The 25968-nt window shown below is 45.2% G+C and overlaps 1 protein-coding gene across 3 annotated transcripts in view; it reads right to left on the bottom strand.

Annotated features, from left to right (window-relative positions):
* LOC135366533 (uncharacterized) overlaps positions 1 to 25968 on the bottom strand; it is a 133417-nt gene that overhangs the window by 76603 nt on the left and 30846 nt on the right. The window contains exon 2 of one of the 3 annotated variants that reach the window (XM_064599262.1): positions 22614 to 22687. The exons of the other annotated variants lie outside the window; for them this stretch is intronic. Coding sequence (XP_064455332.1) covers positions 22614 to 22623 — 10 coding nt within the window. The 5' untranslated portion in view covers positions 22624 to 22687. The remainder of the gene's footprint in view (positions 1 to 22613; positions 22688 to 25968) is intronic. 3 annotated transcript variants of the gene reach the window in all.

Below are 25968 nucleotides of genomic sequence, written 5' to 3'. Positions count from 1 at the left end.
CTTTACTTCGAATGCACTTCGCAGTTTCTGCTTAAAGTCCTCAATTTTCCTTTCCGTCTTCGCTAGGATTAGTATGTCGTCCACATACACACCTATAATGAGGTCTTCACAAAAGTAAACGCAGGGATCTGCTTTTGACCTTGTCATGCCTTCGTTCTTTAGGAGTTCGTCCAATCTTATGTTCCACTCCCTCCCTGATTGACGGAGTCCATAAAGACTTTTCTTTAACAGGCAAACGTTGTCCTGGTCTTCTTTACACAAGATAGTGGGTTGCTCCATATATATGGTTTCCTTTAGAATTCCGTTGAGGTATGCTGCTGTAATGTCAACCTGATGTATTTTCCAATCTCTCTCAATTGCAACCGCAAGGAGTATCCGTATTGACTTCATCTTTATAACGGGTGAATAAGTTTCGTTGAAATCAATTCCTTGGACTTGAGAATAGCCACAAGCGACAAGTCGTGATTTGTACCGTTGTAGATTCCCGTTCTCGTCATATTTCTTTCGAAATATCCACTTGCATTTGACAACTCCTTGATCGCGCGGTCTTGGGACAATTTCCCACGTACCGTTCCTCTCTAGATTTCCCAGTTCTTCATCTATGGCCTCCTGCCAATAATTGCCATCAGGCATCGACAATGCTTCTTCCAGAGTGATAGGATCTGGGATAGCGTCGGCTTGTGTGACCGTGTAACAGTAGTTTGGTCGTGGTTTGTTCGCTAGTCGTTGAGATCGTCTTGGTAGCTGTTCTACTTCGTCCTCCACTTGACCTGCTTCATCAACGAGCTCTTCGTCTCTGTTTGCACATTGGCATGCCACTTCTTGTTGCTCGGGTTCTCGTATAGGAGTCTCCTTTGGGGCCTCGTCTTCGTCGTTGACTTCAAGATTTACGACTACGATTCCGTCGTCGTTACATGACTCCGCAGTCACTGGCTCCGTGACTGTTTCGACAGTCTCGGGTTTGCAGGGAAATACGCCTTCGTCGAAAACAACATCACGGCTCAAGAAGAATTCATCATTCTTCATGTCCCACAGTTTGTATCCTTTGACACCTTCAGGATAACCTACAAGAATGCATTCGACCGCTTTGGGGTCCAACTTCGTCTTTCTACGTTGTCTCCGCTGTACTGCCCAAGCTCGACATCCATAGACTCTGAGGTAGTCTATTTTGGCCTCTCGGTTGAGCCATAGGGTTTCCGGCACTTGATGGTTGACGGCTTTTGAAGGACACTTGTTACGTATGTGCGCTGCTGTATCAAGCGCATCTGCCCAAAGTGTTTTAGTCAGGCCGGACTCAATCAACAGACATCTCGTCATGTCCATCAGCGTTTGGTTGTATCTCTCAGCTATACCGTTCTGTTGCGGTGTCCCAGGTACTGTCAACTGTCGTGTTATCCCGTATTTCGTCAGGTATTGTTTGAAGTCATCTCCAACATATTCGCCACCGTTGTCGCTTCGAAGGGTCTTGATGGTAGTGCTGTGAAGATTTTCTACCATCCGTCTATACTCATCAAACTTTTTAAGGACTTCGTTCTTCCTTTTCATGGGGTACACGACTGCGTATCTGGAATAATCATCAATAAAAGTTACGAAATACTTCGAACCTCCTTTCGAAGTTGGTGTCACACTCCCCACGTCTGAGTGGATCAGTTCTAACGGCGCTGTAGCTCTCACTGTGACGTCACTGCTCGGAAAACTACTTCTCCTGAGCTTGCCTTCCACACACGTCGAGCATCTTCCTTCATCGCTCCTGAAGCTTTCTGGACAGAGCTGGTATACGGCATCCAGGTGGAGATGGCCGAGTCGACGGTGCCACAGCGATGCATCTGCAGTACAACCACGTTTCGATAGCCTCGATGACGAGCACAACTCTTCTACTGTGTATAATCTTCCCGACCTTGTTGCCGATAAGATGGTCTCACCGTTGCTCCGTCGCACTTCTGCTTTTCCATTGTGGAATGTTACTTTGAAATTAAGTTCCTCAATTTTCCCTACAGATAAGATGTTGCCGTCTAGCTCGGGTACGTACAGCACGTTCTTGAGAGTTAAGAAATTCCCACCGTACTCTTCTTTTAGTTGGAATTTCACCTCGCCAAGTCCGAGGACTTTCATTACGTCTTGGTTCGCTGTGTGTACAGTAGATTCATATGGCTGGAACTCCACGAATTTCGTCCTATTTGATGTCATATCGTCTGTAGCTCCGCTGTCCATGTACCAAACAGCATGACTCCCAGATCTTGTATCTGACACCGATAATGATGCGTGAGTCACCTTTTTCGCTTGCCGTCGTCCTGTTGATTTCTGCGGTGTGGTGTCGTCATCAACCTCTTCACAGTGTTTGGCGATGTGTCCCAGTTTCCCGCAGGCGAAGCATCTCACACGTCGTCTTCCAACATCGTGTCTTACATTTTGAAAACTCTTCATTCCACGGCCTCGAGAGGACGATTTCCCTTCAGACATGTTGGACATGTTGTCGCCTACTGACTTGTACTGACTCTCAGCTTCCCGTTTGGTGAACAGAGCTCTTGCTGTACCATCACTCTCCGTCGTCTGCCCTTCATCTCGACGTTTCTTGCGTTTTTCTTCGACTAAGAGTCTTGCCTTTACTTCCTTAGCGGTGAGTGTGGCTTCGTCCTGCTCCAACTTGAGGATGAGGGCTTCGTAAGATTCCGGCAGTCCCATCAGCATGACAAGCGCAACCTCTTTATCAGTGAATCCGTATCCACCGTTAGTCAACTTGCGATGTAGGTCCATCAAGCGGCTCAGGTACTCCTTCATCGGTTCATCGTCTTTCTTCTGGACATTCACAAAATCTCGCAGGAGTTGTAGGACGTGCAGCAATCCGTATTTCGTGTGAATTTCCCGAAGGATTTCCCACGCTTCCTTCGCGGTTGTGCAAGTGCCAATGTCATCCAGATAACTGTCCTCTACTACAAGGAACAGGAAAGTGAGGGCCTTGTTATTGTGTTTCCTCTCCTCGTCTGTCATTTCTGAGCCGGAGTATCCAGGATCCACTGCTTCCCAGCAATTCTTTTGTACGAGTGCAGCTTTCGTCCTAATCGACCACGCATGGTAGTTCTCTGAATTCAGTTTCGTGATCTTGAATTCGTCGCTGAAAGCCATGACTGCTGAATCTTCTCTGGTTTGACTGTCGCCCCGTCTCGGTATGCGTCGCTCAGAATCGCTTTGTCGTCCCAGGCACTACTTCTGTGTTCCTGGCGTCTGGCTTTGCTAACGTCGCTTCGGGCTTCGGTCGCTATCTTCACTTGCGTCCTGGACTGTCCTCTTCACTTACGTCCTGAGCTGTCGTCTTCTCTTGCATCCTGACCTGTCGTCTTCACTTGCGCCCTGGCCTGTCGTCTTCACTTGCGCCCTGGGCCCATAACCTGTTAGCGCTGCGCAGGTATGAGTAGACAGAGACCACAGCAAGAGTCGAACAAGGAACGACTTTACTCGTGAAGGAAAAGGGAAAAAGTAAAGGAACAGCGTGTTACGCGAGACACGCAGTGTGCGCAAGATGAAAGTGAACAAACACGTGAGCATACGTCAGACGAACACGAAAACGAAACTAGACAACACATTGTGTAAATATATCTAACACATAAGTGTCACAAAAAAGGCGTACGCCTCCCGTTTTCAACAAATCAGGGGGAAGAACGATATCATTCGAGATTATGGTTGGCTAGGAGCGTGCTATGCGGTGAAGTTCATTTTTAAGAGTGTACAGTTGGCAATACAACCCGCCTCTGGAAGCAGCATTTGTTATCGGTTATAGAGTTCCAGATTTCCGGATTTATCCGAAAAAATCCAATAAGCGTACGCCGGTATATTTTTGGAGCAAATCGGATTTATCCGATAAACTCCGCATTTGTGGGCTCCAATAAATGAGAACTGAACAAGTAAAGCGGTGCCTCGATGACTGGTTGGATCGTTTCCTCTGGTGTCGAGACTATCTCGCATAGCGGGTTACCAATCCTTGCGACAAGGAAGGGTGACCATTCCGTAACACTTTCCAACTTCTGAGCACTCACTACGGAATATACTTCCTTTCCAGCAGCCTGTTAGACTCACGACACCATATCGCAGAATGAGTCCTTTAGAGTTACCCTAAAGCAGCGGGCAAGGAGCTTACATGCTTAGGATCACTTATGAGCGTGTTACTGATAAATATCGCGCAACATATACGCACCCGATAGGTCGCCCCAAAGTTTTGAATTTGCTCTCAAAAACTGCAATAAAATCGATAGAAGCGACGCGTGGTGCGAGATAAGCCTCATTTCTAAACCTCAACACTTGCGCTTATGCGTCCAGCTTTTGTTTTGTTTTTGTTTTGTGTGTGTGTGTGAGCGTAATTTTGGTTTTCACGCGACGTTAGACCCAGTGTTATGGGCATGAATGTAGTTTTCCCGCCGTACTTGACAGGTAAGTCGGTGTTTGCGTCTACTTCGTCACAGTGTTACCCGCAATTTAAAATTTTGAGTTTCTAAAAAAATGAAAGCGCATGATTGGGACAGAACCTCTGTTTTCGTTCGTTATATTCCGCCTAACAACAACAACAAGAACAACAATAAATGATGACGATGATATGGGGTGCGCCTGTATGCGCCTAAACTGCTTTATGTTAATATTTATTGCGCAAATCTCACCGCTCCCAAGGGCGGGCCTTTGAGGCAACGGTAAGGCTCACAGTTTTGGAAATAACGACCTAACCCAGCCCAACGTAGATGGGTAGAAATCCAGCGAACCGGTAGAATGTAGGAAGGGAGTTGCCTCAGGACAGAAGCCGCCGATATTTCGAACAGAGACTGTTCTTCTTTTGGGCCCAGAAGAAGAACAGTCTCTGTTCGAAATATCGGCAGCTTCTGTCCTGAGGCAACTCCCTTCCTAACCCAGCCCAAGTTAACCTAATCAAGCTTAACCAAATCTAATCGCAAAACTTATTTGCTTTGCCACGGACAATATTTTTCTGACGGACGCGTTAAAAGATTTGACTCCTGCCACAGAAAGACGGATGCAATCAATCGCGGAGTATCGCGCCCTCTGGGTCCTCATTTTTACCAATCGATATCATCCGCGTTAAAGGTTAAAGGTGAGCCGCTCCGCAGGGCATCCTTCCCTCCGTCCCCCTTGAACTTCAGTATGCGTGCAATGCGTAGACCACTTCGCTGTTTACAAACAAGAGGCGCCATCTGCGCATGCGCGGCATTGGTGCGTGCAAAACGCGGAACGCAGCTTGCGATTGCTTTCCCCCAAGTGTTGCAGTGCTGCACCGCTCTCGACTGTCTCCTTTCACAATACCCGAATAGTTTAGAGCTCTGAAGGAATCAGACAAGTGTCAGTACTAAGGCGAAGTTGTTTGTGAACGGTATACAACGTAACTATCCCTTTGCACTGCAGACCGACAACTGGACAGCTCAGCCACAAAACATTCCGCCGATTCCAATCGCACTGTAGTTTATCTAATATTTTCGCCGAAAAAAAAAAGTGCTTTCTGGATGTTCCTGGCGCTTGGAAAACGCCACGCGAACACGCTAGATTGGTACGTTTTGACCAAGCGAAAGCCAGTGCTGAGGATCTGACAAGAAACCCTGCAAGGAAATGACCACGTGACTTCGACATATAAGAGAGTCCTGTCACAAGCATAACTTGCAGCGCTGGGTTTACAAGTAACAAGCCGTCAATCTTGTACACTCTTAAAAATGAACTTCACCACATAGCACGCTCCAAGCCAACCATCATCCCGAGTGGCATCGTTCTCTCACATGATTTGTGGAAAACGGGAGACGTACGCCTTTTTGTGACAATTAACATTTCTGCATAAGTGTCACAAAAAGGCGTACGCCTCCCGTTTTCAATAAATCAAGAAAGGGAACGATATCACCCGGGACGATGGTTGGCTAGCAGCGTGCTATGTGGTGAAGTTCATTTTTAAGAGGTTAGCGTGCTGGCCATGTCACGTCGAGACTGGGAGGTACCCGGGTTCGAATCCCGGTGCCGGCTGTGCTGTCTGGGGTTTTTCCTGGGTTTTCCTCAGACGCTTTCAGACATATGTCGGCACAGTTCCCTTAGAAGTCGGCCCAGGACGCACATTCCCCCAGGGCGTGAGTCGTGACGTTGCCTACATACGTGAGGCCGACAACGGCAAGCCCTATCACCACCACCACCACCACTATCATTTTTAAGAGTGTAGGCAACACATCCCTTGAGCATGAAGAGCATGGAGGAAGGGATTCGAAGGAGACCGCATATCCCCACTGCAAAGAGAGTTGAACTATGCTCGAAGCTACACTCTTAAAAATGAACTTCACCATATAGCACTCTCCTAGCCAACCATCACCCCGAATGACAACGTTCTCGCACCAGATTTGTTGAAAACGGGAGGAGGAGCCTATTTTGTGCCGTGCATAATGGCACAAAATATACTCCTCCTCCCGTTTTCAGCAAGTCAGAGGCGAGAACGTTGTCATTGTCTTCTAAGAGTGTAGGAGCGAAAAGGGGCGCCCAAAAGCCACGGTCTTGAGGAGATTACGACGGTCCCTGAACGGGACGCGACCTTCGGTCCTACTTTTCTTTCAAGAGGAGGCAGCGAACAAGTGCCCATTCGTGGAACCCAGCCCTCCCCTTCCGATTTGTTTCGGTTTCAGTCTGTCTACCAACGTCATGATGACTTTTCTCAGGCAGAGGTTTATGGGCCTGATGCACTACAGTTTCGTCCGGCGACCGCAGCGCCAACTGTCTTCCTCTAGTGTAGAGCGCCGTTACTAGACGGTCGTGTCCGGCGTGGTCCCTGCCTTACCATCGTACCGCGAACATAATCTCTTTTGTGGAAATCCTTGCGCCACGATTTTTCAGAGCCGCAGTGTAGATGAGACATGCCCGTGTACGGAAGAACCTCCGGCTACACGATCACAAATGGCGCTGAAGAATACGGTTCGGAGTATTCCCCAAACGTCGTGAAACAGACCAATTGCGGGAGAAGTGACGTGCACTCTAAAAACTGAACTTCACCGCATAGCACGCTCTGCGCCAACCACTGTCACGAATGATTGGGTTATATCACTCCTGATTCGAAGAGAGAAGGCGGCGTACGCCTTTTTGTGTCAATTTGGATATATGATAATTAACACACAAAGGCGTACGCCCCCCTCTCTCTTCGCATCAGAAGCGGTAATCCTACACTCTAAAAACAGAGCTTCACCGCATAGCAGCTGTGCGCCAACCATTGCCACGAATGATAGGGTTATCACTTCTGATTCGAGGAGAGAGGGGGCGTACGCCTTTTTGTGGCAACTTGGGTATATGGTAATTGCCACAAAAAGGCGTACGCCTCCCCTTCTCCTCGAATCAAAAGCGGTAACCATTTCGTTCGCGACAATGATTGGCGCACTACGTGCTATGCGGTGAAGTCCTGTTTTTAGAGTGTATCATTTTAACGACCGTTAGGCTTAGTAGGGCGGACACCAGTGATTTATCCAAACTTCTCCTACACCACCCTAACCCCCCCCCCCCAATGCCCCCAAATGTTCAGTGACACCCCCCCCCCTAACTTTTTCACCAGTGTACTTCCAAAAGGCGGGTGTCCTTGCTATTTAAGCTTTATACACATGCCGGTAACGATATGACAAACTGTAATGACGTAACTATAATAATGACCCCCCTTTACCCCCAATTTTTTTCCAACACCCCTCCGTGCCTGGGATTCTGGATAAACCACTGCCGGACACGACTGGGAAGAATGTTCGTTAGTTTATCATTATGGTTAGATTAGTTTAAGATCGCCGTTGACAGTTTCCGGCGCGCTGCAGTGCATTTTGTAGCCAGATAATATTTCTTTACGGTAGTTTATGTTGCAACGGGGATTAAGGCCACTTTTACACCCGCATTCATTTCTCCATGAAGAGGCGTAAGAGAAAACACGCATATACGAAGGGACGAGACTTCTGTTGCTCCCCGTACTATATACCTCATATGTTACCTAAAAATGCGTTACACTATATGTCTACAAGGTGGAGCGTATAGATTGCTGGTACACTCTTAAAAATGAACTTCTCCGCATAGCACGATCCTAGCCAACCGTCATCTCTAATGATATCGTTATCTACCCTGATTTGTTGAAAACGGGAGGCGTACACTCTTAGAAATGAACTTCACCACATAGCACGCTCCTGGCCAACCATCATCCCGAATGACAACGTTCTCGCCCCTGATTTGCTGAAAACGGGAGGAGGAGCCTATTTTTGTCCCATTATGCACGGCACAAAATAGGCTCCTCCTCCCGTTTTCAACAAATCTAGGGCGAGAACGTTGTCATTCGGGATGATGGTTGGCTAGGAGCGTGCTATGTGGTGAAGTTCATTTTTAAGAGTGTACGCCTTTTTTGTGACAGTTATGAACAGCGTAAGTGTCACAAAAAAGGCCTACGCCTCTCGTTTTCAACAAATCAGGGCAGATAACGATATCATTCGAGATGATGGTTGGCTAGGACCGTGCTATGCGGTGAAGTTCATTTTCAAGAGTGTACACTCTAAAAACAGCACTTCACCGCACAGCACGCTGTGCGCCAACCATTGCCAAGAATGATAGGGTTATCGCTTCTGATTCGAAGAGAGATGGGGGCGTACGCCTTTTTGTGGCTATTTTCATATATCCAAACTGCCACAAACAGGCGTACGCCCATCCTCTCTCTTCTGATCAGATGCGATAACCATATCATTCGTGGCAATGGTTGGCGCACACCGTGCAATGCGATGAAGTTCCGTTTCTAGAGTGTACACTCTTAAAAATGAACTTCACCGCATAGCACGCTCCTAGCCAACCATCATCTCGAATGATATCGTTATCTGCCCTGATTTGTTGAAAACGTGAGGTGTACGCCTTTTTTGTGACACTTATGCTGCTCATAATTATCACAAAAGAGGCGTACGCCTCCTGCCTTCAACAAATAAGGGCAGATAACCGTATCATTCGAGATGGTGGTTGGCTAAAAGCGTGCTATGCGGTGAAGTTCATTTCTAAGAGCGTACCTCATAATTTGGGGCCTTTGTTTTCGGGTTTCATCTGCTTCGAAAATCAGGGGTAAAAAGCGGGTTTTATTTCAGGAACTGTAAAACAGGTTACCTGAAGTACCAATGGTACCAGGTACTTGGTACCTTTCTCTTTTACGGCACTGATCTACTTTTACCATAATTTGGCAAAATCACGCAAAAGGCGACGAGCAAACTCTCGCAACCAGAGGGTTCGTTCAAGAGTAACCCCCCTCCTTCTATGCCACTCCGTAGAAATCATCCACTCAGAGCGGCATTGAAAAGGCGGGCAGTTATTAAATTTCGCAAGACCATTTATCGCTCGTGCTTATTTGATGACGACGACGACGAGACTACACGACCACCTTCATGCTATACAGAGAGGAGACGCGCCTTGAATGGGGTAATAAAAAGGAAGGATGGGCTTTTTGTCGGTTAGAAGGCGGGAAAAAATAAGCTACGACGGACCGCCGTGACAAGGTGTCATTGTTGAGGTTTCAGTTATATGTGTGCTTTCTTTAAAGGGTTTCGGTTATTGCGCGCTTCAAAATGGCCTCCCACGCGGAAGTCTTTTTCTAATACGATATCTATAGGGCCTATCGCCATGTGAGACCCCACAACCATGTTGTTTGGTTAAGATTCTTTGTCTCATCGTCAGTTGATCATTTTTCTGTACAGGGTGTCTCAGTTAAATCCCCGGGCTAAATAATTCGCGAACGGGTGCACCAATCGGAGAACTTTCTTTTTTACAAGTATCTGGTCGATACCACTGATCTCTATCTATAAAGGCTGGATGGCGCATGGGAGAGGGGCTCGCGGGGGAGAGGCGTGTATTCGGGCCGCCATGTTGGGAGGCCCTAAAGCGCAGTGTGCGCCCATAGAAAACAATGGGAGGCAACGGAGATTGTGAGTATTTATAGCGCTGCAGGCGTTGATCGTTGCTTGTCATCACACAACTTTGTAAGGTGCCAGTATACTGATGTATCCTAACAGTGTTTCACAGGTGTCCTGCCGTTCGATTCTTAATTACGTTATGTTTTGCATTCCGAAACTAGACCGTCACAGCAGTGCAGCGCTGGGGATTGTACTACAGTACGTTTCCCAGCCAATATTTCAACAAGAAACGATCTGAGGTTAACAACCACCATGTATGTAATATCCCGTGCTGCGTTCTGGACAAAAATTGTTCCATAAAGAACGGTCCGGGAAAGGATATACTCGCATGGCAGAAAGAGATCGTTCTGTAGAATCACAGCCGTTGTTTTAGCCGTGTATCGGTTTCGTATGATTTATATCAAGCACCGCCGCAGAAAGTGTCTTTTAGTGAACGACTGCGGTGCTTTGCCTCGCAAATATGGACACACCGAAGCAGCCCAAATATGTTGTGAGCGTGATCTAATTGCTTCACGCAATTAGAACACGCTCGTTAGGACAGTTAATCAGGTAGTGATGTAAGCTTAATCAATTAAGTTACCTAAAAGTGGTAACACCTCCTTGAGACGCAGGATTTACCTCTTTTTGAAGTACAGCCCTTCTATGTTTGTTTGTTTCTTCCTTCATTTGTTCTGATTATTTGCAGGCGCGGTTGTGCCAAACTTAATGTCCTTCTCGAGTACTCACATGCTTTTGCTGAATACAACTGCAGCGTGAGCAAAGCTGCTTAGGAACGGGGGCCTGCTATCCAGTGCTGACTTTGTCATGCTTGTTATGCGGAGCACGTTCGAAAAAATGCAGCTGCACATCTGAAACTCCAATGAGTATCATCGTCATCTAAAAGAGAGCGTCGTAGCACCGTTGTGAGACCAGACACGCTTTCTGAATATCTTCTATGGCACCTTCCGCAGTTTGCACAATTTTGTTCAGCATCGAAGTCTCTCATAGGAACCACTTTGCATTAACTGTGACTCCCATCTTACATTTTGATGTGCAAGGGCCTTCTTGCACTACACACATATGGTCTGCAACAGGATAATTGCAGCAGGACGATTTGGAGCTTGAAACAGTTGTGATTTTGTCATTTTGGCCCTCGTGTACCCCGTCTGTGAAACGTAAACAAAAAAAATCTAACACGATATGCTTTTGTAAAGAAGGTCACTGATGGTGAGTAAAGAGAATATACAAGTTCAAGTTTATTCAACATTTTATATCATACATTATATTATTCAACATTTTATATCAAGTTTATACAACATCAAGTTTATTAAAGTTATTTCTTGCACTTATGCGTTTCAGGATACAATGAACGTGCAGGGAGGTCACAAAAGACTACATTTATTGTTTTATGACCTTGTTACAATGACAATATATATTTTAGGAATGACAATGGACAGGTACTCTCTCTAAATTTGTAGCACTCAATTTTAGGTTAGAATGAGCAATGAATAGCAACTTCCCTCCTGGTATTTTCTTATATATGATGAATTTTGAATTTAATGTGATCAAATATGTGTTAATATAATAGTATATATAAGAATATAATACGTGATAAATGAATGTGATCAACAGTTGATGTAAACAACACCAGTAGCCAGAGAAGTGCATTCTCAAGAAATAATTTTCTTCTTATAGCATATATGTGCATGCCTATTAACTGAAACAATTATCACGGTTTTAATTTCTGAGAGTGTACTGTAGAGACGGCTCAGATCTACAACAGTTAATACAAGGTATTATATACTGTGAATACATTTAAAAATCCCATGTGACACATACTTTCTGGAGGTGCTGTGGTAATCAAAGTTTGTGGGCATTACGCAGGTTCTGCACCCATTTCTTGAGTATGTCGAGGCAGCTGTGAAGTAACCTGCATTGATGATGATTATTCCAATTTTTATGGTGCATCGACAACAAAGGAAATAATACATCAGAACATTGGTTTGGGTGCAACCAGTTAAAAATGAATATGTTGTTTAATAAATGCATTGGACAAATGTTAAAACATCAGTTTAAAACATTGTTTACAATCCCTGTATCTTCTAAAAATTAAAAAGATGAAAAACTATTCTCAAAAGAATATGGGGAACTCTTCTAAAAAGAATTATAATATCTAATTATTATATTGCTGGGTGAAGGAGCCTAAAGTGTAAGGTGTGTTTCTGATGTGAACATGTAAGAAAATATGCAAAACTGAGAGAGGCTAACCACAGTGCGTGCACTGAGGTTGTTCCTTCCTGTAAAGTAGAAACCAGTGGATGAGGAACGTGATACTTACCTGTACACCCAGCCGTATCACACTACACAGATTATTCACTGGGTAGCCCTCATGACGAAACCTGTATTGAGAGACCACTTTTGCCTTAAAAACTGCTTCAAATAGCACGACACGCTACAAATTATTACTATCGTAACAAGCTGACGATACAGCTCATACAAAGGCGTTCAAGTCGCGCCACACCACAGTTACGTAGGATTCTTTGTCACAAATCGAACCAAGGCACAAAACAATACCAATACATGAAAAAAGGTGACAGTCGTGGTCTCATTATGACGTAATACCGAACCTGTGCGTGAAGGTAATTCAAAGAAATGAATGTGGCACTTGCTTCCGCGGAGAACACCGTGTACCATGCTAGCAATGCATGCAAAAAAGCGCTCGAGTGCTCGCACATATATTGATGACAACACTACCTGTGTAGGGTAACGTGTCCTTTCAAGCATATTATGCACTCAAACTGTATTTGCCGCCGGGTAAAATGCAAGTGTGCTCGATTGAACGTCGGAAGAGCGATCAAGCAACCTGCATCCAGTGCTCGTTTTGGACAAAAAAAACACTTCATAATGGTCAACTAAATATACAGAATGAACGCCTATTTATTCCTCGATAAAGAGTGACTCACCTGTATAAATCTAGGCCCTGTAACCTTGCCAGTACGGTTGGTACGACCGTAATTGCAAGAAGTTGCCATGATCGCTGCGGCGACTGTTGTGAGCACCGTAAGATGGCGGCCGGTTTCTTCACGCTCGCGCTCCCTATCCGCGATCCAGCCTTTTACAATCGAGATCAGTGGTCGATACCGCCTACAACCTGCGCACCGTGTGAATGAGTTGGAGCCGCTCATTATTTAAATGAAAATTCATATGAGTTTCATGAAAAAACGTAACTTCTAAAGCAGGGCGCCGTCGGCGTTAAAATGGGTACTACCACCTTTGGGACCTTCAGTGGACCCCTTTTAGAGATAAATCTGTCACCGAAGCGGGTCATTTGTTGCGGTAATTAATTGGTTTCGGTTTACACTTTTTTTTTTTTTGGCGGTTCGTAGCAGCGAAGTGCAAAAGGACGTAATTCATTGGTGTAACGATATAATTCATTGGTGGATAAGGGAGGGGAAGATCGTCCTTTTGCGCTTCACCGCGACCAGCCGCGACAAAAATATGTGAACCGAAATCAATTAATTACTGCAACAAATGACCCGCTTCGGTGGCAGATTCTTCTCTAAAAGGTGTCCACTGAAGGTCCCAAAAGGGGTAGTACCCATTTTAATGCCGACGGCGCCCTGCTTTAGAAGTTATGTTTTCTCACGAAACTCCTTTGAATTTTTATTTAAATAATGAGTGGTTCCAACTCATTCACACGGTGCGCAGGGGTTTAACTGAGACACCCTATATAGCAATTACCGACTCTCTAGAACTCTCAAAAAATAGGGGGGGGGGGGGGCAATGGCAGGATCGGCTCGCCGTTGTTGGACACACAGAAGTGGACGTCGTCACGACTATAGCCACAAAAAAGAAATAAAGAGAAAGAAAGACGGGACTCAAAAAACAGAACTTCACCACATAACACGGTGAAAGCCAACCATTCGGCACAGAGTGATGCCTTTATCATTTAGGGACCAGTGACCTCGCCAAGCCACGTGCAGTAGCTTTTCGTTGCTGGTTCCAGCCACTTATGGAATTTAAACCATATATTAAATAAATAAATCACTCCCCATTTGTGGAAAGCTAATAGCCAATGCTCCGGGTATATTTTGTGACATGTTCTGAAGTGTGTTTTTCAGAGCCTATAGTTTTCCAAGAATTCGGAGTTTTTCATCGTATACATGACATTCTCGGGTGAACATAAACAAGCCCCCGCCACAACGCCCGGTACCACGAAGACTTCCGGTCCTCCCGCGACTAAGGACGCTCCCAACCAGCCGCCATGCAGAATTATGTCTTTCGGTTTCCTGATTCGTTGAAAACGGAAGGCTTTTTGTGGCAATTTGAATTGCCACAAAAACGCGTATGCGACCCTCTCTCTCCTCAAACCAGAAGCGATAACTGTATCAATCGGCACAGTGGTCGGCGCAGAGCGTGTATCCTGTGAAACCGGATGTCGTTTTGGCATCAAACCGGAAGCGATGAAAACGGCACGTATATTTTTTACAGCCGATGTGACTCGAGATGCGACTCGAGCGAGTGATTTAGAGCCGAGTTAATATCCGACGATCGGAGAAAGATCGTTGGCTGTGAATCGACATGCGCTCACAAAAGAGAATGAAAAGCCACCTTACAAAGACGCTTGCTGTTATGCACTGGACTTGCAGACAAACTACATCTACACTCTCAGGAAAAAGGGTGAAGCAGTTATACCTTTCAGGGGGTAATATTTGTCGCATATGTTGTGCCTAAAACGTTGCGAAGTTCTACCTGCTACCTACGAATGATACACTCTTAAAAATGAACTTCACCGCATAGCACGCTCCTAGCCAACCATCATCTCGAATGATATCTTTATCTGTCCTGATTTGCTGAAAACGGGAGGCGTACGCCATTTTTGTGACAATTATGAACAGCATAAGTGTCACAAAAAAGGCGTACGCCTACCATTTTGAACAAATCAGGGCACATAGCGATATCATTCGAGTTTATTGTTGGCTAGGAGCGTGCTATGCGGTGAAGTTCATTTTTAAGAGTGTAGGGTTACCGCTGCTGGATCGGTGAGTGAGGGGGGCGTACGTCCTTTTGTAGCAATTTGGATATACAATAATTGATTTTACCACCCTTTTGCACCCTTCATCAGACGCTATATATTGACCTAGGTGGTAACTGTAGAAGTTACCACCTTTTCACACCCTTTTTTTTTTAGAGTGTATGTCACGACCGCGCAGCGATGTAAACACATATAGTCAACATCTCAAACTCCGGATATTGCTTGACATAGTCGCAAACCAGCTTTATGCCTGGTTCACACTGTTGCATTTTCATGCGTTACGGATGCGGCGCGACACGGTTGTCATGACAACGAAGCACGACACTCCGAAAAGCACACGCACCGCAAGAGGTGAGCTCGACCGAAGTCCATGCGGTACGGGCTACCCGCGGAGATGCAGCTGACCAATGAGCGAACGCGCTCCGCGCAAGCGCATCACTGCTGTGCTGTCGCGTGCTTTTCCAACATGGCTGCCTCCGGTGAAAGCACGTTGGCAAAACAAGAAGCTCTAATTTCAGAGGTCGAGAAATACCCGTGGCTCTACGACCCACGCCGAGCCGAGTACAGAGATTCATTCAGAGATTCAAAGTTTCGCCGACCACATCACGTTGCCCGTTCATGGCTGCCTGTGGAATGGAGACGTGGTGGAGTGGAGACGTGATTGGTCAACCACAAGCGTTTGACGTATCAAGAACGCATATGTCTGAACAGCGTCTCGTACGACAGCCGCCTCCGCACTGGATCCGCACCGTAACCGCAACGGAGAGAAGTTGTAGTGTGAACCACGCATTAGCGATGAAGGATGAAAGTCACTGAAAACTATGTCGTTCCAGCCTCAGAACATCAGTTCCCTCATGCACGCATTAGCATGCGTCCCGTCTTACCGCGTGCGTTGTAACAACTATAGCCTCCCTTCCAAGAAGACAATTTGTACGTCATATCTTGGAAAGGAAAACCCTATAGAAGTTCGTCGTTTTCCAAATATACCTATCCTGTAATGTTCTGAAAGTGCCCTCACATCAAGTATAGTTCCTAATAGGGTACCCCATTCGGGCGCATATAATTATGGCCCCAAGACTATATATGTTTTGCTGGCTGCGTGTGCTACGATGCGTTTCTGGTCTTTCTATTTGTTTATAATTAATTTGTTTTCGTTTGTTTTTTAGTTGCAGAATTGATCGGGTGCCGAATTCAATTTCTCCATATTTTTCAAATTTACTTATCAACTTACACTGTAAGAAAAACTTCCGCAATTTTACTGCACAAGTGACTGCTAACTCTGTTCTCGGCATAGGTGTCGTAACCTATATGCTGTAAAAAATCCGTTTGGTGTGCACGTTGCACCTCATAACCCTCCATAAACCTCATCATAAACCTCAAAACCACCTAAAGGATGTGGAGCAGCAGGCGCCCTTATGACAGCCACCCTGCTCCAAGTATTTCCCCTCATTTCTTTTTTTAGCAGTTAATTACTACTACTACTTGCATGCAGTTACGGACTGGGCTTTCGCAATTTTCAATATCTCATTAATGTAAGTGGCTCTCTTTTCAATTATGGGAGCCGTGCATGCAGTGTGCACTCCAAATGATTTTTTTTTTACAATATCTGCTTTACGGCACATATGCCGGCAACACAGCTATAGCAGCCACTTTTGCGTAAAATTACGGATTTTTTTACAGTGTAGGGAGACATCACAGAGCACCCGAAAAAACCGTCATATCATTTCTTCACTATATACCAGTGATGGCCACTAACTACTTCTACAGTAGTTTAACTATAACTACTAACTACTTCGCGATGGAGTAGTTTAACTAGTAGTTCAACTACTTTTCAGGGGAGGTAGTTAAAACTACTTCTTTAACTATTGCAATGTAGTTTTACTACATCTCTAACTACTTAACGTTGTCCATCAACACCAATACCATTCTATAGCGTTCTTGGACACCTAAATATGAACTGCAAGCAGTGATAAAAGGGAAGATTTAGTACACATGCACGGCACCATTGCTCTGCACCTCCGTTCTCATCAAACAAGTAGCTCAAGGTAAAAGTCGGAAGCACAATTGTGCCGTAAAGCTTGCGGCAAGATCGGAAGTAGTTGGCGCCTGCAGTAACCTAACTACTGTAGTTAACTACTCGAAATAGTAGTTTAACTAGTAGTTGCACACTACATTTCTGCAAGTAGTTGATAACTACTTTTTAACTACAATCAGGTAGTTAAACTAGTAGTTTAACTACATGTAGTTAACTACTGGCCATCACTGCTATATACTGCCTACCGCACAACAAGCAGGCATCGTTCTCAGACAGTTTATACTTTGCATCCCAGCATGCAGCCGAGACGCGGCACGTGAAGCATACGCATCCCTGCAGGCGCCGGGATTGTTAATATTCGACATTTGCATACATTAACCATCCCAGATTTGCCGTGCACCGTAATTAAAATAAGTGGTTCGTACAGAAAGCGGGACGTATACACACGGTTAAACTATATACACCCCCTCGAAGTCGACTCCATCCGTCTTCATTAAATCATCAATTAGTGAAGCGGTTTGGCGCCGCAATTTCGCATACTCATTCCTAGCAGGCGTATCCACAAACCACATTCTAGTACAGCAGACACACTGTACCGCCCCCCTTGCATTTTATACGAAACCGCGGGAGAGTTGAAAGAGCCGATTTCGCTCTTCCGCCATTGCATTAATAAAGCAGACGACACGGGAGATTTTTAGTATAATCGGTTGTAATTAGCGCGGATTCGTACAAGACAGACACAGATGCAAATGAGCGTCCCAGGGAAAATCGGAAGCGGCAAAACGCTTTCGGCTGTTCACGCGGGATGGAGTTACGGCGGAGTGAGATTGGTATGACCGGTTAATTATTCAACGTGGAGCAAGCGATTTTGGCGAGTTAATCGTAAATATTACATGAGCGTGAGCTGTTAGTCAATGTACAGGATTACCCGAGGTATAGTAGTGGGTTCAATGAAAATAAAATAGAATAAAAATAAGTGTGTTGGGGCAACGGCCTCTCAATCAATGGGGCGTGACAAAGGGAGTTAAATACGTTGGAGAACGTCCTATGAGCTAGAATTTTACAGAAAAATTGTGACTTGGTCTACAACAAAGTTTGCGTGGGAACCCTCTAGCGGTCGCTCGAGTCCAAAACCTCTACCACTTCCTGTCTAACACGTGGCTTTTCGCTTTAGTTTCGGTTTGCATCGCTTTGCTATACATGCGTCGGTGTCCGCGTAATTAATTCAATGCCACCTTTTGCGCGCGTGTTCTTCTATGATGACCTCCGGACAACGCCAGATCCACACATATCCATGCAGGGATCCGTTTTCATTGCTTTTCATCCATGAAGACAGCCATATTGGTTGGGTCGGGATCCGGAAAAAACGTCCCCCGGAGAAAATGTCCCCCTGAAAAAATGTCCCCGGAGAAATCGGACCCGGTTCTAATTAGGTTCTCATTGGGGTCGTCCCCGGTGAGAACCTAGGTTAGAACCGGGTCCTAGGTTAGCTTTCAGAGGTTAGGTTAGTTCAGGCTTGTTTTTGACAGTTCACCATGCGGTTGAGGGGGGCTACCCACAGCTGGGCACGCGCCGTTTGGCGAAAACTACTTTTCTTGATACCTTTCTTGCGGGGACGATTTCTCCGGGGACGATTTTTCCTACACTCTTAAAAATGAACTTCACCGCACCGCACGCTCCTAGCCAACCATAATCCAGAATGATACCCTTATGATTTGATGAAAACAGGAGGCGTACGCCATTTTTGTGACAATTATGCTCTTCGTAATTGTCACAAAAAAGGCGTACGCCTCCTGTTTTCGACCAATCGGGGCAGATAACGATATCATTCGAGATGATGTTTGGCTACGAGTGTGCTATGCGGTGAAGTTCATTTCTAAGAGTGTACACCCGGTTGGGTCACGTGTGCGATGACGTGCCAGACAGAACTATCCCACAATCGTACGCGCTGGCGGTGGCTACGCCGGCTCTCCATACTATGCGAGGGGCCGCTCCTGTGTTTCTTATAGCTGCGTGATGTCGGCCGTCCGCGTCTGCTTTCTCCGACTGTTCTTGAACAGCAGATCGAAAATGTTTTGCATTGCGACGCCTGGCGGACAGCTTCACAGATGACACAGCGTTTCGAGCCACGTTAAATGTCACCTCACTACTCCTTTAATATTCCCAATAGCCCACGAAGCCAGCTAAGCCTAGTGCGTGTGCGGGTTTAAATATAGTTTCGCAGCACCGTAAACTTCGTTACTATATTGATTTTGCAGCTTTTAAAATGATATGCTCTTGTGTTGTACAACGTGTAGTAAACATGAGAATTAATGCAGAGTATCACCGAGGCGAGGAAGTTGAAAAACAAAAAGCAGAATAGGGCAGTGACAGTTTTTGTTGCGTTGGGTAATGTTACCGTGCCTTACCTGCAATCGAGGTTCGGTACATGACGTCAGCAACTCTTTCATGAGTTATTTCACTTTCAGCGCCGCTAGTACCACTTCGGGTTAAACCCGATTTCGTCCTGAATTCCAATCTCGTATCGCGTTCTATGACCTATCACGTACACTCTTAAAAGTGAGCTTCACCGCATAGCACGCTCCTAGCCAACCACCATCCCGAATGACAACGTTACCTGCCCCGATTTGTTGAAAACGAGAGGCGCACGCCTTTTTCGTGTGACAATTACGAACAGCAGAAGTGTCACAAAAAAGGCGTACGCCTCCCGTTTTCAACAAATCAGGGCAGGTAACGATATACGTCGAGATGATGATTGGCTAGGAGCGTGCTATGCGGTAAAATTCATTCCTAAGACACATGTCGGCACAGTTCACCTAGAAGTCGGCCCAGGAGGCACATTCCCCCAGCGCGTCAGTCGTGACGTTGCCCATCTCTCTAAAGCGCGGACCCCATAACACGCGACACGCGACGCGCTGCAGAATTTGTCGCTGTCGCGTCTGGTCATGGCGCGACTACCCGGTCCATTTGAGCAGCGACATTTCGTCACCGAGAAATGATGTTTGTGGAGAAGCAATGCTTATTTTATTCGAGCTAAGTTGTAAATTTCCATAAATATACCAAAAATAGTATTTCATTCGTCAAAACGAGGAGAAATTGTAATGAAGTTGCTATGTAATATTCGCCGTAACGCAGTGGCGCTGCGGTTGAAGTTCCCAACGCCCCGCCCACTTCTTCGTCTGCTAGTTTTGTTGGTTGCCCTCTCCACCCTCTCCCTTGCCCACGCGTTCAGTTCTTGTTTCACGCCGCCAAATCTAGCTGGTTTTGTCAAACAACAGGCAACGAACTCAGCGACATGCTACAAATATCTACTGGGAGTACACTCTTAAAAATGAACTTCACCACATAGCACGCTCCTAGCCAACCATCACCCCGAATGACAACGTTCTCGCCCTAGATTTGTTGAAAACGGGAGGAGGAGCCTATTTTGTGCCGTGCATAATGGCACAAAATAGGCTCCTCCTCCCGTTTTCAGCAAATCAGGGGCGAGAACGTTGTCATTCGGGGTGATGGTTGGCCAGGAGCGTGCTATGTGGTGAAGTTCATGTCTAAGAGTGTAGATGCAGAAATATTGAGCCGCGACAACGCTTTTTTGACGCTCGTGTGGCGGCAGTGACGTCGATTTTGTCGCTTCTCGCGTGTATCTGCCGTGTGTCGCTTGTTATGGGATTCGGGCTTAAGGCCGACAACGGCGAGCCCTTTCACCAGCACGACCACTATCATTCCTATGAGTGTGCTGCAAATTGGGTTCTGATGTAGCGTTAAAGCTATTTTTTCTTTTTTCTTTTTTTTTGCGTATTGATATAGCACATGAAAGCACAGTGTTGCGTGCAGTTGATTTTTACGAGAGGGCCTACAAGGGACGCACTCTTAAAACAGAACTTCACCGCATAGCACGCTCTTGGCCAGCCACCATCCCGAGCGGCATCATTCTGCTCCCTGATTGGTTAAACGGGAGGCGTCCGCTTCTTTCGTCACTGCTACCACCGTGACACTTACACACAGTTACGTTAATTGTCACAAAGAAGCGTACGACCCGCACTTGTCAAAAATCAGGAGCGATAACGATATCATTCCGTGCAATGGTTGGCCTCCAGCGCGCTTGTAGTGAAGCTCTGTTTAAGAGCTTTGCTCTCCCCAACGAGCTCATGCACCCTCTGCAGGTCTCCACTCTGTGACATTCATTTACTCCCGTGCATTTACTCCCGAAAGGGACTACTTTTTTGTGGCAATGCGTTTAGTCCCCAAAAAGAGTAAAAGTACTCCTTTTTTTCTTAGAGTGTATAGGCGCGTGTCACGCGCCGGAGTTCTCTCTTAAAGGTGTACTACAGCAGAGTGCACAAGTGGCAGTATTCTCAGATGAACAAACCGGATTCATCAGACGAGGAACATTCAGTACGTGCAGAGGTGGGCAAATACCCTCACGATCATTGCCCTCTTAAGATCCCTCATTACAATTTTTGTCAACAGCGATTTCTCCTCTCCACAGCGCATCTCAAATTTTTTGCCGATCTTTCTGTTCTTTCTTTTTGAGAGAAATCTTTTTCTTTTCTCGAAATTGCCTCACCCCCGGAAATTCCCACATCTCAATTAACTCTGAAAATTTCTCACCTCAATTCAATCTTTTTCGGGAAATTCCCACAATCCGCCTATAACTAATTTCCTGGAAAAATGTTCTCACCTTACCCATTTCGGCCATCTTCCTGGAGATTCACAGATCTCACACCCCCATCTCACACTTTTTCCGGAAAATTTTCTCAACTTACTCTTACGTCAACGTAAACAACGACACACAGCGTTTTTTCTCGAAAATAGGGATGTGCCAACCGAATCCGCGAATCCACCAATCCTAGGCAGGGATTCGAGATTCGGGTATCCGAATCCCAGTGCCCAAAACGGCGAATCGAATCTTCCGAAGCCATCAACAACGTTTGTTCGTTTTCTTTTTCTTTCTTTTTTTTTTCAAACTAACGCCTCCGAAGTCCGCCCAAAAGCCTCATTGACCGACGGGTGTTTTCTTGTTTGTTTATTTACATTGCTCTAGAGTGAAAGAATTCAGACAGGAACTCTTACATTACAAGTTTAAAAAGTAATATGGTTTTGCTGTTGATTGTTGCTTTAGCTTTATGGAAATAAATCAGACTCGAGAATTTGTGTCTTTCTTGTAGTCGATGAACAATATGTTAAATATGTTAAGTAAACTATATGGGTATATACTTCCTCCCGAAACTGAACTATTATTATATTATTTTTTTATTAAACAAATGTATATCATATTCTGCTTCAAAACACTCTCCAGTAGAAGTTTTTTTTTCTTCTTCTTGACTTTTTAAACTCTTTTTAAAGAAATGATTCGAAAGATTCGAGAATCGTAAGATTCGTGGATTCGTTGAACCTTCCTTGGATTCGGATTTGGATTCTGATTCGAAAAATTCTGGATTCGTCCAATCTCTATACTCGAAAGCGTCCTTATACCTTACTTCAATCCTTCTCCATCAATTTGCCCTCAACTCACCTCCCCTCAACGTCCGTGACGTAAGGGCGGGGTGTGTGGGGCGTCCTGACCCTCATATCTGCTCGCGTGAGGGGATGCCCACCTGCGTGTTCGTGAGGAGCGTGCAAGCAGTCAACGAAAGGCGTTCCTTACGGGATCTCATGGCGTGATTTCCCAACGTTTCTCCGCTAGTGACTTCAAGGCAGCGACGACCGCAGAGTGGGTAACTGCGATAAGTGATAAGTGATAAGTGAGTTTATTTTTTGTTCGGTACCTGCCAACAGCCAGAGGCCTTCTAGGCAGTGCACCAGTCAAAATTACAAAATACAGATACATAGGCAAAGGCCAAAATTCGCGCAAGTTATACAATACTGTGGAATTAACAAATAATCGATACACATACAGACCTAAATTGTCTATAATTAGAGAAAATATCAAGATCTGCGCACACTATCTGATTATACAAAAGTTGCATTCGAGAAGTAGGTACTATTGAGTTACACACGGACGGGTAAAAAAGTAAAGGAGTCCTACTAGGACGAGCAGTGCATCGAAAACATATGTCAGAGAGAAGGCAACTTGAATCGACCTTATTGTTCAAAAGCTTATGGAGAAAGAAAACGTCACACAGTGACCTCCGTGAACTCAACGCAGGAAGTTGCAAGTGTCTCAGCAAGCGAGAGTATGTATAATACAGCCTCCTCCCTATGTATCTATCATAATAAATTCTTACAAACTTTTTCTGAATATTCTCAATTTCTTCTGATTTTGATAGGCTCATACAGTTCCAGACAGTACATGCGTATTCGGCCTTCGAGCGATGACAGAAGCGAAGCAGGAAACCAGATTAAACTTTCACCAGCCATATTAAGAACACTATACGTGCACAAAGTGCGAATGAATTTAAACGTGTCCAACGATAGAAATGGTTCGAGAGTAAATAAAATCAGAACGACGGACGGGTCAGCGCAACAACAATAATTTGACTCTTGGACAGCCTTGAAGGGATATGCTCTGAATTCAATCACATACCTCATGAACAAATTATGAATAGGGCCTGACTTTTTAGGGTTAAACCCGTATCCGCCCGATATTTACCCCCCCGAACAAAATCTGTAAAATTCGGGTTTAACCCGAATCTACCCGAAAACATCCGGGTCGCATGGCACACTCATAAGCGTGCATTAAAATAAAGTTTGATAACATTGCTAAACATTAGTTCCATGTTAAGACAAATTTTTATTAAACAAAAAAAAATCACCCGAATGCACCCGAATTCCTGACGACAGAATATGCCGTAACGGGATTTAACCCGAATATACCCGAATTTTCGAATGAAAAATATCACCCGATATTTACCCCCCGAATTTGGCCAAAAATAAAACCCGAAAAAGTCAGGCCCTAATTATGAATTGACCTATAATGTCATCTTCTACACATCACGCCACCCTCATCATCTTATATTTGGTTTTACTTTTTCTTTGTAATATATTCTGATTTAGGAATAGCAAGCCGACCTTCGGTTGGGCTGGACCTTTCCGAAAAACACTATATCCCCCCCCTCCTCAATTACATACGAAATGTCGTCACCAAGTGTCTGCAATGCACGTGGTCGTGCCATTTTTATAAATCAATTATTGTTGGGTTAGCTGGTTCGATTTATTTATTTAGTTACTTATTTACAAATACTATACTGGCCTCCTCCTAGAGGCCCAAGTATGAGTGGTACAAAATGCATAAACACTTAAAGTTCACAAAACATCACAGGTGTTCGTTTCTTAAGTTAAGTTCGTTCATTAAGTTTCTTAATCCCAATATCGGCTCGACATTGGTAATACCGGCCTAATCTTGAACCACTATTGCCGATATGTAGCCAATATTGAACCAATCTATTTTGCTGCTTGGTTAGTCCCGGCCGACACCACGTCGTACGGTAGGCTATTCCATTCTATATGATTGTGCGTGGGAAAAACAGAAAACTTAAACGCATCAACTCTACAGCTATTAAAAGAGTGCTCTTATCTGTGCTCTTACCGCTGCTATTCTGTGAACTTATTTCGCATTAATGCCCAGAAAGTGTCCAGAACGCGCAGAAACGGATCGTATATGTGGACTCGGGAGATGATACAGGGGTTTTATTGTGAATCGTTTTTTGAGCAAACCGTTCGCGAATGGTTTTATCAGTAGTGAACCTTGGTGAATCGTTTTTGCGGAAACGGTTCCCGATCGGTTTTATCAGCCGCCCCAGGAGCATGTCATGCGGTGAAGTTCTGTTCTGAAGAGCGTACTTCTTGCACACCTACACTCTTAGAAATGAACTTCACCGCATAGCACGATCTTATCCAACCATCATCTCGAATGATATCGTTATCTGCCCTGATTCGTTGAAAACGGGAGGCGTACACCGCCTTTTTGTGACACTTATGATAATTGTCACAAAAAGGGCATACACCTCCCGTTTCCAACAAATCAGGGCAGATAACGATATCATTCGAGATGATGGTTGGATAAGACCGTGCTATGCGGTGAAGTTCATTTTTAAGGAGTGTAATCGATCCAATTCCCTAGTTTTTGTCGTGTCGCTTGTCTCCTCTCTGTCTTTTCTTTTCTTGGTTTCCTATACCTGTTTATTAAGCCCGTGTTCTCGTTTTTGTTTTTCCACTCAACGTTCATTCATTCATTGTTTTAGTTTATTTTTTCATTAATACGAAACCGCAATTTACCCTTTCTCTGTTCTTCTCCGTCTCAAGGAGCGCGCAAATACGGAACAGTGTCCCATTGGTCTCATCAACCGATTTGTCCAATCATCGCGGCAGATCGTTTGAAGAAACCAATAGGACGCCGCTCGGCACTGTCACGCATAAGTCACGAACGACGCAATGAACCACGTTCCTTTTATATTGTTCTCAAGGTAACGGCGTCCTTAACTCCGCGATGAAAAAGTTTTGGACTTTACTGACCGTTAACAAAGCTTCACAGTGAACTTGAAATGTTTACAAGAAAACCCTGTAAGGAAAAGTACCGTCACCAGTACCAGCGCTAGTCAATCCGTGCAACTCTTCGTATCCCTTTACACGTCTATATAGTGTATAGGTGGAATCCTCCCATCAGTCTTCATCGAAGGGACCCTTTAATTTCGCCGGGGCACCACCATTGGCTCCCGCCAGAACCCCACCAGGGGGAACACCGAAGGGCATTTCCGTTGATGGTATTAGGTGGTGCCAGGTCGCACTCAATATTGGATTACCGCTAATGTTACGGGAACGCTGGAGGTATGCGTTTGCCTTTGTATGCGGTTTGCTCTTTTGACGTCCACGTTTGATTAGAAAAAAATATATGCCTGCGCGTGTATGGTGAGGGGCATGTAAAATAAGTTAGGCAGAGAGGCTAAAGGAGCGATAAGGTGACATTTAGTGTCGCCCGAAATCCTGCCTCGTCTGTCAAGGCTGTCCACCAGGAGTCGCATTTTTTTTTTAAATTCCGTGTTAGCGCTGGGAAGCAACCGTGG

Source organism: Ornithodoros turicata, chromosome 8, assembly GCF_037126465.1.
Source record: "Ornithodoros turicata isolate Travis chromosome 8, ASM3712646v1, whole genome shotgun sequence".
NCBI classification, from domain to species: Eukaryota; Metazoa; Arthropoda; class Arachnida; order Ixodida; family Argasidae; genus Ornithodoros; species Ornithodoros turicata.
The sequence above is the reverse complement of the archived record's forward strand: the minus strand, read 5'-3'. Positions and strand labels throughout refer to the sequence as shown.